The sequence below is a fragment of the Hyla sarda genome, chromosome 4 (genome assembly GCF_029499605.1).
Source record: "Hyla sarda isolate aHylSar1 chromosome 4, aHylSar1.hap1, whole genome shotgun sequence".
NCBI classification, from domain to species: Eukaryota; Metazoa; Chordata; class Amphibia; order Anura; family Hylidae; genus Hyla; species Hyla sarda.
Window position 1 is genome coordinate 415,164,487 of NC_079192.1, and position 20,202 is coordinate 415,184,688.

General features: G+C 44.0%; 2 protein-coding genes across 27 annotated transcripts in view; one reads left to right on the top strand and one right to left on the bottom strand.

Annotated features, from left to right (window-relative positions):
- Positions 1 to 20,202, bottom strand: part of LOC130267707 (uncharacterized) — a 382,496-nt gene that overhangs the window by 358,568 nt on the left and 3,726 nt on the right. For 19 of the 23 annotated variants that reach the window (XR_008843255.1, XR_008843253.1, XR_008843252.1 and 16 more), the window contains exon 2: positions 16,823 to 17,047. The exons of the other annotated variants lie outside the window; for them this stretch is intronic. The gene's annotated coding sequence lies outside the window, so the exon portion shown is untranslated. The remainder of the gene's footprint in view (positions 1 to 16,822; positions 17,048 to 20,202) is intronic. 23 annotated transcript variants of the gene reach the window in all.
- The window catches only part of PTHLH (parathyroid hormone like hormone), a 98,827-nt gene that overhangs the window by 42,773 nt on the left and 35,852 nt on the right, over positions 1 to 20,202 (top strand). Inside the window, exon 1 of one of the 4 annotated variants that reach the window (XM_056517811.1) lies at positions 8,784 to 8,944. The exons of 1 other annotated variant lie outside the window; for it this stretch is intronic. In XM_056517811.1, coding sequence (XP_056373786.1) covers positions 8,920 to 8,944 — 25 coding nt within the window. In that variant the 5' untranslated portion in view covers positions 8,784 to 8,919. Of the gene's footprint in view, positions 1 to 8,783; positions 8,945 to 16,004; positions 16,113 to 20,202 lie in introns of those variants that run through there. 2 more of the 4 variants (XM_056517815.1, XM_056517814.1) reach the window with 2 other exon arrangements.

The window sequence follows — 20,202 nt, forward strand, 5'->3', positions numbered from 1 at the left end:
ATATATCACTGCATAACTTTCAAACGGCTGGAGATATTTCGATAATACTTGGTCACATGTTACTTATACGTCCACTTAAAACACAGGATAGTTAATTTAACCCTTAACTACCCCATTTGTGAGGAATCAATGGGAAATGTATGTTCCCACATAAATTCCGTACGGCTGGAGAGATTTTAATACCTGGTACACATATTACAGGTTGGGATATGAGGACGGGATGGGAGGTCGAGATAGGAGGTTGAGATAGGAGGTCAAGATAGGAGGACGGGAAGGTCGGGAAAGGAGGTCGAGATAGGAGCTCGCGATAGCAGGACGGGATAGGAGGACGGGATAGGAGGTCGGGATATGAGGACGGGATAGGAGGTCTAGATAGGAGGATGGGATAGGAGGTCGGGATAGGAGGTCGAGATAGGAGGTTGGGAAAGGAGGTCAGGAAAGGAGGACGGGATAGGAGGACGGGATAGGAGGACGGGATAGTAGGTCAAGATAGGAGGACGGGATAGTAGGTCAAGATAGGAGGACGGGATAGGAGGTCGGGATAGGACGACGGGATAGGAGGACAGGATAGGAGGACGGGATAGGAGGTCGAGATAGGAGGTCGAGATAGGAGGTCAGGATAGGAGGACTGGATAGGAGGACGGGATAGGAGGACAAGATAGGAGGACGGGATAGGAGGACAAGATGGGAGGATGGGATAGGAGGTTGAGATAGTCGGTCGGGATAGGAGGATGGGATAGGAGGTCGATATAGGAGGAGGGGATAGGAGGACAGGATAGGAGGTCAGGATAGGAGGATGGGATAGGAGGATGGCATAAGAGGTCGGGATAAGAGGTCGGGATAGGAGGTCGGGGTATGAGGACGGGATATGAGGATGGGATATGGGGTTGGGATATGACAACAATATATGAGGATGGGATATGAAGTCAAAAGCTTCCTCCTTTGTTGATTTTCCTCCACAACAAGGATGAGGAAGGAAAAACCGGGTAATGCCGGGTACTCAGCTAGTTTTTTTTATAAATGACAGGTAGACTTTAAGCTTTATGGTTTAATTTGATATATCTGGAAAATTTAAAGTTTGTCCAACTAAGTTTGCATTGTCTTAGACATTGTAATTAGACAGTTTTAGTAAATTCCCCAGATGTGTCCAAAGTATTTGCTAAATAGTTATGAATTGCCCAATGTGTGTGCCGCACTTGTCTGATGTGAGTATCCAATGTGTGTGCTGCACTTGTCTGATGTTTCTGGGAATCGGGGATGTCTGTCTTTATTAGAGAATAACTCTGGTAACGTTTTGCCAATCAAGATAATTCTGACATTGTTTTTTCTTCACAAGTTGTCCTTCATGTACATAGTAAAAGTAAGCCGATATCATTTGTAGTTTTTTTTTACAATGCAAAAAATCATGAAATTTTTACAAAAAATTCTAATTTTTTGCTATTTTAACACTAATAGGTTGCATATATTTATACATACTGACCAAATAGTTTATGAAACTTATACTTTCAGATGTCTACTGTTACGCCTAGCGCTCCGGGTCCCCGCTCCTCCCCGGAGCGCTCACGGCGTCTCTTTCCCTGCAGCTCCCCGGTCAGTCCCGCTGACCGGGAGCGCTGCTCTGTCATGGCCGTTGGGGATGCGATTCGCACAGCGGGACGCGCCCGCTCGCGAATCGCATCCCAGGTCACTTACCCGTTCCCGTCCCCTGCTGTCATGTGCTGGCGCGCGCGGCTCCGCTCTCTAGGGCGCGCGCGCGCCAGCTCCCTGAGACTTAAAGGGCCAGTGCACCAATGATTGGTGCCTGGCCCAATTAGCTTAATTGGTTCCCACCTGTTCCCTGGCTATATCTAGTCTCCTCCCTTGCACTCCCTTGCCGGATCTTGTTGCCTTAGTGCCAGTGAAAGCGTATTGTGTGTTTTATAGCCTGTGTACCAGTACCTTTGCTATCTCCCCTGACTACGAACCTTGCCGCCTGCCCCCGACCTTCTGCTACGTCCGACCTTGCTACTGCCTACTCCCTTGTACCTCGCCTTTCTTCAGTATCTTCAGCAGCCAGAGAGGTGAGCCGTTGCTAGTGGATACGACCTGGTCACTACCGCCGCAGCAAGACCATCCCGCTTTGCGGCGGGCTCTGGTGAATACCTGTAGTGGCTTAGAACCGGTCCACTAGCGCGGTCCTCGCCAATCCCTCTCTGGCACAGAGGATCCACCTCCTGCCAGCCGGCATCGTGACAGTAGATCCGGCCATGGATCCCGCTGAGGTTCCCCTGCCAGTTGCCTCTGATATCACCACGGTGGTCGCCCAGCAAGCCCGACAGATCGCCCATCTAACCCACCAGATGTCAGAAATGTCCACCATTGTGCACCAACTTCAGTCGCAACTTCATCAGCAATCATCTCCTCCGCCAGCTCCTGCACCCCTTCCGCAGCGAGTGGCCACTCCTAGCCTCCGCCTGTCTTTGCCGGACAAATTTAATGGGGACTCTAAGTTTTGCCGTGGCTTCCTTTCGCAATGTTCTCTGCACTTGGAGATGATGTCGGACCTGTTTCCTACTGAAAGGTCTAAGGTGGCTTTCGTAGTCAGCCTTCTGTCTGGAAAAGCCCTGTCATGGGCCACACCGCTCTGGGACCGCAATGACCCCGTCACTGCCTCTGTTCACTCCTTCTTCTCGGAAATTCGAAGTGTCTTTGAGGAACCTGCCCGAGCCTCTTCTGCTGAGACTGCCCTGCTGAACCTGGTCCAGGGTAATTCCTCCGTTGGCGAGTACGCCATACAATTCCGTACTCTTGCTTCTGAACTATCCTGGAATAATGAGGCTCTCTGCGCGACCTTTAAAAAAGGCCTATCCAGCAACATTAAAGATGTTCTGGCCGCACGAGAGACTCCTGCTAGCCTGCATGAACTCATTCATCTAGCCACTCGCATTGACATGCGTTTTTCTGAGAGGCATCAAGAGCTCCGCCAGGAAAAAGACTTAGATCTCTGGCCACCTCTCCCACAGTCTCCACTGCAATCTGCGCCTAGGCCTCCCGCCGAGGAGGCCATGCAAGTGGATCGGTCTCGCCTGACCCTGGAAGAGAGGAATCGCCGTAAGGAAGAGAATCTTTGTCTGTACTGTGCCAGTACTGAACATTTTCTGGTGGATTGCCCAATCCGTCCTCCACGTCTGGGAAACGCACGCTCGCACTCTGCTCTCGTGGGTGTGGCTTCTCTTGATGCCAAGTCGGCTTCTCCACGTCTCACGGTACCTGTTCGGATTTCCACTTCAGCCAGCTCTCCCCTCTCAGCCGTGGCCTGCCTGGACTCTGGAGCTTCTGGGAATTTTATTCGGGACTCCTTTGTGAATAAATTCCGTATTCCGGTGACCCGTCTTGTCAAGCCACTCCACATTTCCGCGGTCAATGGAGCCAGGTTGGACTGTACCATACGTTTCCGCACGGAGCCCCTTCTTATGAGCATCGGATCTCACCACGAGAGGATTGAACTTTTGGTCCTCCCCAATTGCACCTCGGAAATTCTCCTTGGACTTCCCTGGCTTCAACTTCATTCCCCAACCATGGATTGGTCCACTGGGGAGATCAAGAGTTGGGGGTCCTCTTGTTCCAAGAACTGTCTAAAACCGGTTCCCAGTAACCCTTGCCGTAACTCTGTGGTTCCTCCTGTATCTGGTCCCCCTAAGGTCATTAAGGACTCTGCCTGCCACAGGAAATGCCCCTCCCCCCCTCCCAGTTCCATCAGGCAAGCTTCTGTGTCCCCTCATGGCCCTCGTCCTGGTGTCACACTGCCCCGTGCCAGGTCCCGCCCTCTGCCCTCTCTCCCCATTCCTACTCCTGCGGTTCTGCCTGCCGTTGAGGAATCCCTCCATCCTTTCCCGGTGTCCTCATCCCAGGGGAGGCAGTTACCCGATAAAGAGAAGGGGAGACCTAAGGGGGGGGGGTACTGTTACGCCTAGCGCTCCGGGTCCCCGCTCCTCCCCGGAGCGCTCACGGCGTCTCTTTCCCTGCAGCTCCCCGGTCAGTCCCGCTGACCGGGAGCGCTGCTCTGTCATGGCCGTTGGGGATGCGATTCGCACAGCGGGACGCGCCCGCTCGCGAATCGCATCCCAGGTCACTTACCCGTTCCCGTCCCCTGCTGTCATGTGCTGGCGCGCGCGGCTCCGCTCTCTAGGGCGCGCGCGCGCCAGCTCCCTGAGACTTAAAGGGCCAGTGCACCAATGATTGGTGCCTGGCCCAATTAGCTTAATTGGTTCCCACCTGTTCCCTGGCTATATCTAGTCTCCTCCCTTGCACTCCCTTGCCGGATCTTGTTGCCTTAGTGCCAGTGAAAGCGTATTGTGTGTTTTATAGCCTGTGTACCAGTACCTTTGCTATCTCCCCTGACTACGAACCTTGCCGCCTGCCCCCGACCTTCTGCTACGTCCGACCTTGCTACTGCCTACTCCCTTGTACCTCGCCTTTCTTCAGTATCTTCAGCAGCCAGAGAGGTGAGCCGTTGCTAGTGGATACGACCTGGTCACTACCGCCGCAGCAAGACCATCCCGCTTTGCGGCGGGCTCTGGTGAATACCTGTAGTGGCTTAGAACCGGTCCACTAGCGCGGTCCTCGCCAATCCCTCTCTGGCACAGAGGATCCACCTCCTGCCAGCCGGCATCGTGACATCTACTTTATTTTGACATCATTTTTTTGTTTTTAATTAACATTTTAAATTCGTTAGAAGCCTAACAATTTAACTTGAAATTTTTAAAATTTTTAAAATTTGAAAAGTACATCTTTTTTTGTGTGCTATGCAAGGTTTGCAGAAATTAAAAGGTAGTAGAACATAGGAACACCCCCCCCCAAAATGACCCCATTTTAAAAACTAGACCCCTCAAGGTATTCGCTAGGGGGTACAGTGAGTATTTTAACACCATAGTTTTTTGGCAGGAATTATTACAAAGTCAGTGTTAAAAATTCGAAATTTGCAATTTTTCACAAATGCATCATTTGGGGGACATATTTTTTGTACATCACTTCTGATATTGAAAGAAATGCACCCTATATTTTATTTAGCTGCTTGTCCCATGTTCGGAAATACCCCCGCTTTGGCCATATATGGTTCCTTGGCCGCGTGGTAGGACTCAGAAGGAGAGGAGCGCCATTTGGCTTTCAGGGCAGAACAGTACCCCCACCCCCACAAGTGACCCCATTTATATACCGCACCCCTACAAGTTATTGGCTGGACCAGGGACCACTCTGATTGGTCCTTGGTCGGCTGGCAGTATAACGCGTCTGTCTGTGACAGTTAAGGCTCCTGATGGATATATCCGCCATGTTGTGGGAATAAGCACCCGCTCATGGCGAATATATCCATCACTGCTGCGGCTGGGTAGCTCAGTGTGTCCGCTCATGACTGCCGGCGGGAAATCCGCCGCTATGAGTGGACACACAAAGCTACCCAGCCGCAGCAGGGAGCTCATTACCGTGACTGCTGCATAATGTGTAGGATCACATGGTGGACATCCGCAGCATATTACATGCTGGGGATGTCCGCCAATGCGATCCTACACATTATGCATTTTTTTTAAATTAGATTCATTTAATAAATGTATTTTTAATATATATATATATATATATATATATATATATATATATTTATTTATTTTTATTACACTTTTATAACATTTTTATTTATTTTGACACTTTTATTTTATCTATTTATTTTTACACTTTTTAATGCTTTGGAATACTTAGTATTCCAAAGCATTGCAGTTATATGCTGCCTGCCAGTTTTCACTAGCAGGCAGCATATTAGGACGTGCCTCTGGCACGTCCTTTCAGGCAATACCCAGGGCAGACCTGGGGGTCTTTGTAGGACCCCCGGCTGCCCAGGTATGCAGCAGCACCCCGCGATGCTCCGGGGTGCTGCAGAGGAGACAGAGGGAGCCCCCTCCCTCTGTCAGAACTCCTTACAGCACGCGGTCACTTCTGACCGCGGCTGTAAGGGTTAAACTGCCGGGAGTGAAGTGAACTTCACTCCCGGCAGTGCGGCAGGTCCCGGCCAGCCGCGGACACACACAGCACCCCGCGATCGCGATGTGGGGTGCTGCAGGAGTGACAGAGGGAGCTCCCTCCCTCTGTCATAACACTTACAGCCCGCGGTCACTTCCGACCGCGGCTGTAAGGGTTAAAACTGCCGGGACCGAAGTTTACTTCGGTCCTGGCAGTGCAGCTGGGTCCCGGCTGTGTGATACAGCCGAGTCCCTGCCGCGATCTCGTGGGTGCACTGGGCAGCACCCACGAGAATAATGGACGAGTATAGACGTCCAGGTGCGGGAACGCCCGCCAACCTGGACGTCTATACTCGTCCATGGTCGTTATCGGGTTAAACCAGAAAGCTTCTGTAAATAATAGCTAAAATCTAATCCAGCTCTTAGTTTCCATAGTTTTAAATCTGGCGTACTGTGACATCACTGTGTGTATTCCTGTACTGTGACATCACTGTGTATTATCCCTGTACTGTGACATCACTGTGTATTATCTCTGTACTGTGACATCACTGTGTGTATTATCCCTGTACTGTGACATCACTGTGTGTATTCCTGTACTGTGACATCACTGTGTATTATCTCTGTACTGTGACATCACTGTGTATTATCCCTGTACTGTGACATCACTGTGTATTATCTCTGTACTGTGACATCACTGTGTATAATCTCTGTACTGTGACATCATTGTGTGGATTATCCATGTACTGTGACATCACTGTGTGTTATCCCTGTACTGTGACATCATTCTGTATTATCCCTGTGCTGTGACATCACTGTGTGTATTATCACTGTACTGTGACATTACTGTGTATTTTCCTCGTACTGTGATGTCACTGTGTATAGTATCCCTATACTGTGACATTACGGTGTGTATTATCTCTGTACTGTGACATCACTGTGTGTATTATCACTGTACCGTGACATCACTGTGTATTATCCCTGTACTGTGACATCACTGTGTATTATACCTGTACTGTGATGTCACTGTGTGTAGTATCCCTATACTGTGACATTACAGTGTGTATTATCCCTGTACTGTGACATTACTGTGTATTATACCTGTACTCTGATGTAATTGTGTGTAGTATCCCTATACTGTGACATTACGGTGTGTATTATCTCTGTACTGTGACATCACTATGTATTATCCATGTACTGAGACATCACTGTGTGTATTATCCCTGTACTGTGACATCACTGTGTATTATCCCTGTACTGTGACATCACTGTGTATTATCCCTGTACTGTGACATCACTGTGTATTATCCCTGTACTGTGACATTACTGTGTATTATCTCTGTACTGTGACATCACTATGTATTATCCATGTACTGAGACATCACTGTGTGGATTATCCCTGTACTGTGGCATCACTGTGTATTATTACTGTACTGTGACATCACTGTGTATAATCCCTGTGCCGTGATGTCAAAGTGTGTAGTATCCCTATACTGTGACATTACGGTGTGTATTATCTCTGTACTGTGACATCACTGTGTATTATCCCTTTACTGTGACATCACTGTGTGTAGTATCCCTATCCTGTGACATTACGGCGTGTATTATCCCTGTACTGTGACATCACTGTGTATTATCCCTGTACTGTGACATCACTGTGTGCATTATCCCTGTACTGTGACATCACTGTGTGTATTATCCCTGTACTGTGACATCACTGTGTGTATTATCACTATACTGTGACATCACTGTGTAGTATCCCTGTACTGTGACATCACTGTGTGTATTATTCCTGTACTGTGACATCACTGTGTGTATTATCCCTGTACTGTGACATCACTGTGTATTATCCCTGTACTGTGACATCACTGTGTATTATCCCTGTACTGTGACATCACTGTGTGTATTATCCCTGTACTGTGACATCACTGTGGGTATTATCCCTGTACTGTGACATCACTGTGTATTATCCCTCTACTGTGACATCACTGTGTGTATTATCCCTGTACTGTGACATCACTGTGTATTATGCCTGTACTGTGATATCACTGTGTGTATTATCCCTGTACTGTGACATCATAGTATTTATACAGTATGCCTGTACAGTGATGTTACTATGCATTTTAACCATGTACTGTACAGAGATAATGTGCACAGTGGCAATACAGTACAGGCATAATACACACAGTGACATCACAGTATAGTGATAATAAACACAGTGACGTTAATATACACAGGGATGTCACATTACAGGGTTAATATGCACAGTGATGTCACAGAACAGCCATAATACACAAATCGACAATACACAAATCATTGCAAAATGCAATAATATGCCTGACAATAGGGCATCAAAGGGCAGGTGCAGAAAAAGAGCAGGGGCTCAAGTCCCCTTATATGTCTATGTGTGCACATCCCTGATTAGGAGGCATGCTCCTCTTACTTACTTCAGCGCAGATTTGCAGAAGACTAGACTTAATGTGATAGTGGTGTAGAAAGGAACTAGAAGCACGAACAAAGTAAGAATTAAGCATCTGTGAAATATGACTCAAATTCGAGAGAAAGAATTGCATATTGTGACACTAATCTCGTGCTTATAAAGTAGAAAGCTCTACATTTCTGGGAATTGTTGCAAATGCAAAACATTTCCTTACACAACCTCAGCCTTTCTCTTTTGCTTCCTAATGCACAGAGTGTCCAATATTTTTACACACTGTTCAACATGAAGGACACTGATAAAGTTATTTGCGATACTAAACTGTGTATAATGTGTGTTGGATTGATTAGATCATACAATAAGTGACCTCACAGAAGTAGATAGGGTTCTATTTATGGGGGCCACCGCTGCTGACATAATGTTATGGGCACTGACTAGTGAGGGAGCAGCTTCATACCAGCTGCAGCTGGGGTATTGGAAGAAAAACTTTGCTGTTAGATGTTCATTTATTCTGACTTTGTAGGTATTTATTCTCACTATATGTTTAGGATCATTAAAGGCAAACTGACAGCACCAGATGACAGACACTAATGGGGCCCAGGGCTGATGCAAGGATTTTTGGCTACATAGACAAAGGTGCATTTTGGTGCCCCCTTCCGCTGCATGATGTCCTTGCCCAGTGACGCAAGAAGAATTTGGACATTTTAATCCTGTCTCCTCACCTCACTGGCCAAGGATGCCAACCTGCCCCCCATAGCCAGACCACAAAGTAAGTTGCTAGGGTCCTAAAGCCTCTGAGCCCTCTGTGTTGACGTTTGCTCATTAAGGCTATGTTTCCAAACCGAAAGCAGTTTTCTGCTCTAAAGAAATAAAACACCAGTGTGGGCAGAGCCTTATGGACTGCATTACAGCACTTATATGAATACAAAATAAAGTCTAATTGACGTTTCAGGGTTCCACTGTCGTACACATCTGAACATTGGGCCCCTGACATTAAAGGGCCCCTAAAATGAATGAAGCACGTCCCATCTAGAGGTAGATGATACACACTCCTGACTGTGTGGGATGGGATCCCATTCAGTAGATTGCGGGGGGCCCCAGTGGTCGGACCCCTTGCGATCATCTACTTATCCCCTATCCTGTGGATAGGGGATAAGTTAATTCTGGCTGCAGTACCCCTTTAAATATAATACGTACCAAGGTCCCTGACATAACCTATAATACACAATGGGCCCCCAATATTTTATATACTATGTCCCCACTGAATTATTTACTTTGTAACTTTGAAATTTGGAAAACATTAATAGTAAAGGAAAAAATATATAATAAAAGACACAAATCCAAAGGTTCAATCTGTGGTGGCATGCAATCTGCTGAAAAAGGCCTTGGAGCAGGGTCCTGTACATTTGTATAGAGGGGTGTTGAAGGACCTTTCACATGCGCAGGTCTGCCGCTGCCATAGCAAACGAGAGCAACAATGGTCCTTAACCACCGTGGAAGGACATAATATCGATACAGCCAGCAGCCTCTTACAGAGGGGAGCGGAGGGCAAAACTGCCTTATGGTAGTGCTGGTATTGTAGGGGACCATTATCGTAAGTACTATAATAACTTAAATATGATGCTTCAGTGTGCTGTTTATTGGTAATATCAACTTAATTGATATACAAATTAGGTCATTTGGTGCACTGGGGGCATTCATTAAAGGAGTAGACAATAAACGATGCAGAACACAAAGAGAGTCCTGCGCTTACAGCAACCAAAGATGTCTCACTGCTCCAACTTGGAACTATCCATGGACGAGACGGCAGGTCTGCCACCCCACGCCAGAACTGCCATCCCGTCCATGGATATTTCCAAGTTGGAGCCGTGAGACATCTTTGGTTGCGGTGAGTGAAGGAGTCTTTTCATGTTCTGCATCGTTTATTGTCTAAAAGTTGTATTTCTGGTATTCATCCTAGCACCTCAGAGATTCTCAATATTCTGAAAACCCGTTTTACTAGCCCATGTCTCACCAGCTGTGGTTTACTGGATTGTTGGTGGCAGTGCCGCTTCCTATCTCTATTAGGCTGTATGTATCCTTAAAGGAGTAGTCCAGCTTATAAAAATGTATCCCCTATCCATAGGATAGGGGATAAGTGTCAGTTTGTGGGAGGTCCGATCGCTGGGACCCCCCGCGATCTCCTGCCCAGCACCCCAAGTCCTCCCCATGAATTATACTGTGTTGAAAACCGCAGAAAGTGGTGGTCAACATTCACCCTCCATTCATCTCTATGGGAGAGCCGGAGATACCAGAGTACAGCGATTCGGCTGTCCCATAGAGATGAATAGAGGGCGAATGCCAACCCCTGCTCCGTGCAGGAGGAGAGGTGGAGCGCCGGGCAGGAGATCGTGGGATCAGATGGTCAGTCCGGTGATCTGACATCTAATTTTTCAAAGCTCGATAACCCCTGACGTGGCTGCCCGCCCGCACCCAGTCAAACATAGAGACAGGGATGGGAATTCCAGCCCTCAGCACCTCAGAGGCTTGGGAACATCTTTGACATTCGGCACAAAAGGACAAAAGCCTTTTTCCACATTTTGGGCAGATATATGAAAGGTACCATGTGTCTCCTTGCTCTATCAGCTATCTAACATTGTCAACAGTTTGGAACGCAAATTGCATCTGACAGATTCCCTTTAAGGGTATGTTCACACGTACAGGATCAGATTTGATGCGCAGGATTTGTAACTGCAGATTAAAAGCTGTGCTCAGTCTTTCAGTTTACATTGAAATCTGCAGCAGAAAATCCTGCGCATCAAATCTGCGTACGTGTGAACGTACCCTAAAGACATTAACCAGCTTTGTGTTAATCTACACTTTGTACATCTTAAGGCCATGTTACCGCACAGTTAAATCAGCTGTTTTTGAACCATAAACGGCTGCAGCCGAGATTGCGGGGGTCCCCAGCGGCGGGACATCCGCAATCAGACATCTTATCCCCTATCCTTTGCATAGGGGATAAGGTGTCTAGGGATAAGATGTGCTTTGTGTGACTCTACCCTAAGGGTATGTTCACACTCAGGAATTGGACCGGAATTGAAGAGGAATAATTTTGGTCAGGAAAATCTTGGGTTTTGCCATTTTCTCCCTTCGCTTAGAATTCGTGCAGAAGTTCCACATGGAATTCCATGCAAATTCTACGCAAAACTAATTTCATCAGTAGAAAAAAACCTGTTGACTTCAATGGGCTTTTATCCGTGGATTCCGCCTGAAGAATGAATATGTTCATTTCTCAGGCAGAACAGGGCAGCATAAAATCCAGATACATCTATCCGGACACTGGTTAGACATGTCTGTTCTTTCTGCGGTGCGTAAATTCTATTTCCGTTGCGGAAATTCTGTTATGCGTACAGCGCAGCAGAATCCCATTAAAATTAATGAGACACACGGAATTCTGGTGTGTGAACACACCCTAACAGTATTGCAAATTAACATTAGAAATCCCTCTATACACTATTTATACACTATACATATACATAAGGGAACATATTAATACATGTCAGTTAAATATGTCACAAATGCACATAATCTGGCAACACCCTTTACATAAGTAAAATATTTTAGAGCAATAAACCTACACAGTAAGTGTGCAGATGGTATATACAATGGTGGCAGGGTGACCTCAGGGTTGTTGGGCTTTGTTCTTTTCTGCGTCGCTCTCAGGTATGACCCTGTTCCTATTCATATCTGCAAATGCTATTTCATGTCACCGGAAATATGTCCTATAAATATCCCATTGTGTGTTATTAGTGAGTATGAGGACTACGGGAAGCCACAACCAGATCAAGTGACAGGAGAATTAGAGAAAGAGAGAAAGAATCCTATGTTGGTTTACCTAATATTTGACACATTTACCCACAGATGTTGCAGCTGGGCATGTAGGTCCTAAAAAAAACCTTAGCTGCAATCACCTTCCACATATTCCAATATATAGAATTAAAGGGGTAGTCCAGGTTATCATTTTAATCTATTATTAGTTTCCTCCTTCCTAGTTTTATATTTTTGCAATAAACATCCATAAAAAATGATCACTCCTTCCACCCTTATTCCTGTGGGGAAATGTCATCGAAACCCTTTTCTGCCTCCCTGTTCTTGCATCTCCATCTCGGCTGCTGTCCCCCCTCCTGCAGCCCCAACCTTCCGAGACGGAGAGACCACATGAGTCAAATGCCGAGAAAGGCCAACTGACTCTCCTTCTGCAAAGGAGAGCAGGAGACCTGTCCTGCCTAGAAACGCCCCTGAGCAAGGGTGGAGAGATCAGCAGTTCGCATAAGCAATGTCAGCCTACCCTGCCTTCACCAACCCAATCTTTGCTGCCTCTGACCCTCGGCAACTGTCCATCTTCTGTTGTTGAGTAGACTGGGGTGGGTTATGATATATGTGCATTTATTATATCGCATGCCCGGGGCAATAATAAAGCCATATTGTGCCAAGTTTACTGAGCCAAGGGGGGGGGGGGGGGGGGCGTGGGCACAAAAAATAGACTTTTTGATAGACATCTGCCAGGCCGGAGCCACCCGACAGCCAGGGATGCTTTGTGCTACTTGCGTGCTCCTGCAGTGCAGCCCTCACTCACAGAGCGGTGTGGGCCTATGCACAGCAGTCAATGAGTGTGTGGCTGGTTGAGTTACTGTAGCGGCAGGCAGCGATACTGGCACTAGCAAGGAGGAATGCGCTATGCGGTTTCCCTCACTGCAATACGGCAGTTACTGAAGTGAGGAGGAGGGGAGCGCTGAACAGGAGCAAAGGATGCCGGGACCTGTAGTTTCAAGTCGGCACGTGGAAAAAGCAAGAGGGCAAAAAGGTAGATCAGAGCAAGGTACAGCTACTAAAAAGGTCAGGATATGATTACTGACACATAATTAATGTCCTAAGCTGAGCTGAGGTGTTTGTTTGTTTTTTCTTTCACTTAGCCAGGTAACCCTTTAACCTCTAAGGCTAGGTTCCGGTCAGAGATTTAGAGTGTGGCCAGAGCCGACTGAATCATTCAGCACTAGGAGCGTGCCTACATTGCCGTCCCCATAGATGGCAGTGCATTTCAAGCAGATTCCGCCAAAAACAGCGGAGTTTCAGCTGTGAACGCCACTCCTGAAATAGCTAGTAATGGTGTTCAGTTGCACCAGAATTTTGGAGTAAAAATTCAAAACAGAATTCCACTCAAAAATGTATTTACCTCACACATATTATACATATATACTGAACTCTTAAGTTTACCTTATCTCATGCTTACCTCACAAATATTCCTGCATATAATGGCCTCTTAAAAGATCACCTTAGCTGTACTTACCTCACACATTATATAATGACCTCCTACATGTTTATCTTATATACATTTACCTCCGCCTTACTTATCTCACATATAGTCCTACAAGTATAAAGGCCTCCTTAATGTTTACTTTATATACACTTACCTCAGCTGTACTTACCTCACACATTTCTACTCTATATAATATATAATGGCCTCCTAAACATTTACCTCAGCTAAAGTTACCGAACACATAATTACATATATATTGGCCTCCTAAGAATTTACCATAAAAACATTTTCCTCAGCTGTACTTAGCTCACGCATATTCTCTCTCTCTCTCTCTCTCTCTCTCTCTCTCTCTCTCTATATATATATATATATATATATATATTCAGATAAAGACCTGCTTTTCTGCCACATTTATGTGTAATACATGGTATGCCCCTGATACTACATATCCTGACATATAGTTATATACATTATTTACCTCAAACATATACCACATAGTTCAAATATATACATTATTTACTTCAGATAGATTCCCCATTTATAGTAATATACATGATTACCTCACACATATTGCCCACATATAGTTATATACATGATCTACCCTACACATATTCCTCACATACAGTATATACATGATTTACGTCACATAAAGTTATATACATGATTTACCTCACACATATTCCTCATATATAGTTTATACATGATTTACTTCACATAAAGTTATATGCATGATTTACTTCACACATATTCCTCACATACAGTTAAATACATGATTTACCTTACAAATATTCCCTACATATAGTTATATACATGATTTACTTCACATATAGTAATATCCATGATTACATCACACATATTGCCCACAAATAGTTATATACCAGATATACCCCACACATATTCCTCACATTTAGTATATGCATGATTTACTTTGCATATAGTAATATTCATAATTTACCGCAGATAGAGTCCCCACATATAGTTATATACATGACTTACCTGTCCTGTGTCCCTTTTAACCCCTTTTTTTTCCGGCTGTTGTTTTTATGGACGTGCGTCAAATTGATCATTTGGCGCACAGCTTTTGATAAACAACAAATATGACAGCGCGTTTTAGTCAGGAATGGCCACCATATTCTACTTTGTGCTGAAATTGTTCAGCCCAAACCATAAGTCTTGTTTTTTTAGCTTCTGGCATGGTTTTTTGGGGCCCGAGGGATCCGGTAAGATGCCTTGATTCCTTGTTAATATATTTTTTGGTTGTCTTGTCTGTTCAGATTTAAGTTGGTGACTTTTAAGAGGTCGGGTTGTGGTGGGGCACGTCGTCACCTATATCACCTTTCCGTATATTAGTGGCACTTTTTTGGGGAAACAAGAATTATCCTTTAAAGGGGTACTCCGGTTCTTAGACATCTTATCCCCTATCCAAAGGATAGGGGATAAGATGCCTGATCGCGGGAGTCCCGCCGCTGGGGACCCCCGTGATCTTGCACACGGCACCCCGTTTGTAATCAGTCCCCGAAGCGTGTTCGCTCCGGGTCTGATTACCAGCGACCACAGGGCCGACGGCGTGTGACATCACGCCTCCGCCCCCGTGTGACATCACACTCTGCCCCTCAATGCAAGCCTACGGGAGGGGGCGTGATAGCTGTCACGTAGGTTTGCATTGAGGCGCGGAGCGTGACATCACACGGGGGCGGGGGGGGGGGGGGCGTCACACGCCGCCCACCCTGTGGTCGCCGGTAATCAGTCCCAGAGCGAACACGCTCTGGGGACTGATTACAAACGGGGTGCCGCGTGCAAGTTCACGGGGGTCCCCAGCGGCGGGACTCCGTGATCAGGCATCTTATCCCCTATCCATTGGATAGGGGATAAGATGTCTAAGCACCAGAGAACCCCTTTAAAAGGCAACTAGGTGGCTACTAAGGCTAGTTTCATTGTTTATTGTCTATGGGATTTTTCTAATAGCCGTTTTAACCCGTTATAGCCCGTTATTAATAACGGACGTTATTTTGTGACGGAAGATAGTAACGGGAGAAATAGTGCATGATTTTACAGCTGATTTTCAGACTGAACTTCATACGGATCTTAAAGACGGAGTAATTTTGTAATGTGAAAGGGGCCTAAGTCAAAAAGGCAAGTTCATGTTGGTCCTAGTTCTGTGACTTCCTTTGCCCAAAGCGGGAGAGGGGGGGAGCAGATATCCCAATGGTCCTCATTATTTCCTTAGTAGGATTTTGCTTTTTTTTTTTTTTTCTAGAGGGGGGATTAAATTATAAAAAGAATTGTTCATTTCAACATTGCATCCTTGCTTGAGAGAGTCCAAACAATGTGGGGAGAAAGTCGGCAGATTTTAAGTGCTTTCAGATAATTGCATCTATCTTGGAACCTGACGGTATGTATCTTTGCAATGTCAAAAAACTCTTGCCATTAATTGGCAACAAAAGTGTGATCTTTGAGGCCATTGGTGCCCCAAAGATACAAAGGCGCATGTCCTGAATTCCTGACCACTGTATTAAACTAGCTGTTAACCATGCAAATTAAGTAAAAATGCAGAAACGACTGTAGACTAAAAGTCTCAAAAAAGGAGTGCGGTAATTGTGCCAGAAGATCGCAAAAAAAAAAGGGTAAAACCAGTGATAAATACCCCCCATAGTATATAGATTATTTACTTCACAGATAATTATATACATGTATTACCTCACACATATTCCTCACATATAGTAGTATACATGATTTACCCCACATATATTCCTGACATACAGTAGTATACATGATTTACCCCACATATATCCCCACATATATTCCCGACATATATTAGTATATATGATTTACCTCACATATTCCCCACATATAGTTATATTCATGAATTACCTCACATATATTCCCCTTCTATAGTTATATACATGATTTACCCCACACATATAGTTATATTCATGAACTACCTCACATATAGGTGTACATAGTGATTCCTTACCACATAATTCTATGTATACAGGAGAATTACCTCACATATATTTCCCACATTTAGCTATATTCATGAATTACCTCACATATATAGTTCTGTACATGATTAACCCCACACCTATAGTTATTGTCACGCACCTGTATGCGGGGCTGTCACGAACTGGATGTGGATCCTCTACCTACGTGGCTGATGACTCGAACCGTATCGGGGAGCAGAGTCTAAGGTGCTGCTGGTCTTCACCAGAGCCCGCCGCAAAGAAGGATGGATTTGCTGCGGCAGGCGACATCCACGACCACACAGGTAACTGGGCAAGGCGAGGTACCAGAGGATGAGGCAGAGGCGTAGTCAACGTAGCAGAAGGTCTAGGCAAGCAGCAAAGGTTCAGAGTCAGTAAACGTAGTAGGAAGGTCTGGAACACGGGAATGGCAAAAACAAGCCATGGGAACGCTTTTTCTTAGGCAATGAGCACTGAAGATCCGGCAGGGGGGTGTGGGAGGTACAACAACTTATAATGTGCTGTTCAGGTGCATTACTAATTATGGGCGCACTGACCCTTTAAATTTCAAAGCACCGGCGTGCGCGCCCCCTAAGGGAGGGGGATGCGCGCATTGAGGCTGAGAGGAAGCAGCAGGAGCGGAGCGAGGTAATGGACCGGGCCAGGACTCGCATGCGGGCGCATCCCGCAATGCGAATCCCAGCCCTGCCGGCAGAGGGGGATAAAGGGACTCTGCACTCCCGGACGGTGCTTGCTGCCGGAGCGCAGAATGTAACAGTTATATTCATGAACTAACTTACATATATTTCCCACATATAGTTATATACATATTTCCCCTCACATATATTTCCCACATATAGTTATATACATAATTTACCTTATACATACTCCTCACATATACACAATTCCCCACACATATATTTCCCACATATAATTATATACAGAATTCACCTCACATATATTCCCCACATATAGTTATATACATAATTCACCTCACATATATTTCCTACATATAGCTATATACATAATTTACCTCACATATATTCCCTACATATAGTTGTATACATAATTGACCTCACATATATTCCCTACATATAGTTATATACATAATTCCCCACACATATATTCCCCACATATTTTTATATAAATAATTTACCTCACATATATTCCCCACATATAGTTATATACATAATTCACCTCACATATATTCCCCACATATTGTTATATAAATAATTGACCTCACATATATTTCCTACATGAAGTTATATTCACTATTTACCTCACATGTTTCCCACATATAGTTATATTCATGAATTACCTCACATATTTTCCCCACATACAGTTATATACATAATTCCCCACACATTTATTTCCCACATATAATTATATACATAATTGACCTCACACATATTCCCTACATATAGTTATATAAATAATTCACTTCACATACATTCCCCACATATAGTTATATACATAATTCACCTCACATATATTCCCTACATATAGTTATATACATAATTCACCTCACATATATTCCCTACATATAGTTATATACATAATTCACCTCACATATATTCCCACATATAGTTATATACACAATTCACCTCACATATATTCCCCACATATAGTTATATACACAATTCACCTCACATATATTCCCCACATATCCACATATAGTTAAATACATCATTTACCTCACATATATTCCCTACATATAGTTCTATACATAATTCACCTCACATATATTCCCTACATATAGTTATATACACAATTCACCTCACATATATTCCCTACATATAGTTATATACACAATTCACCTCATATGTATTCCCCATATATACATAATTCACCTCACAAATATTCCCCACATACAGTTATATATATAATTCACCTCACATATATTCCCTACATAGTTATATACATAATTCACCTCACATATATTCCCCTCATATAGTTATATACACAATTCACCTCACATATATTCCCCATATAGTTATATACATAATTCACCTCACATATATTCCCTACATAGTTATATACATAATTCACCTCACATATATTCCCCACATATTGTTATATACATAATTCACCTCACATATATTCCCTACATATAGTTATATACATAATTTACCTCACATATATTCCCTACATATAGTTATATACATAATTCACCTCACATATATTCCCTACATATAGTTATATACATAATTGACCTCACATTTATTCCCTACATATAGTTATATACATAATTCACATCACATATATTCCCTACATATAGTTATATACATAATTCACCCCACATATATTCCCCACATATAGTTATATACATAATTCACCTCACATATATTCCCTACATAGTTATATACATAATTTACCTCACATATATTCCCTACATATAGTTATATACATAATTCACCTCACATATATTCCCTACATATAGTTATATACATAATTCACCTCACATATATTCCCTACATATAGTTATATACATAATTCACCTCACATATATTCCCTACATAGTTATATACATAATTCACCTCACATATATTCCCCACATACAGTTATATACATAATTCACCTCACATATATTCCCCTCATATAGTTATATACATAATTCACCTCACATATATTCCCTACATATAGTTATATACAGAATTCACCTCACATATATTCCCCTCATATAGTTATATACATAATTCACCTCACATATATTCCCTACATATAGTTATATACATAATTTACCTCACATATATTCCCTACATATAGTTATATACATAATTCACCTCACATATATTCCCTACATATAGTTATATACATAATTCCCCACACATATATTCCCCACATATTTTTATATAAATAATTTACCTCACATATATTCCCTACATATAGTTATATACATAATTCACCTCACATATATTCCCTACATATAGTTATATACATAATTCACCTCACATATATTCCCTACATAGTTATATACATAATTCACCTAACATATATTCCCTACATATAGTTATATACATAATTCACCTCACATATATTCCCCATATAGTTATATACATAATTCACCTCACATATATTCCCTACATATAGTTATATACATAATTCACCTCACATACATTCCCCATATAGTTATATACATAATTCACCTCACATATATTCCCCATATAGTTATATACATAATTCACCTCTCATATATTCCCCATATAGTTATATACATAATTCACCTCACATATATTCCCTACATATAGTTATTGTCACGATGCCGGCTGGCAGGAGGTGGATCCTCTGTGCCAGAGAGGGATGGCGAGGACCGTGCTAGTGGACCGGTTCTAAGACACTACTGGTTTTCACCAGAGCCCGCCGCAAAGCGGGATGGTCTTGCTGCGGCGGTAGTGACCAGGTCGTATCCACTAGCAACGGCACCTCTCTGGCTGCTGAAGATAGGCGAGGTACAAGGGAGTAGGCAGAAGCAAAGTCGGACGTAGCAGAAGGTCGGGGGCAGGCGGCAAGGTTCGTAGTCAG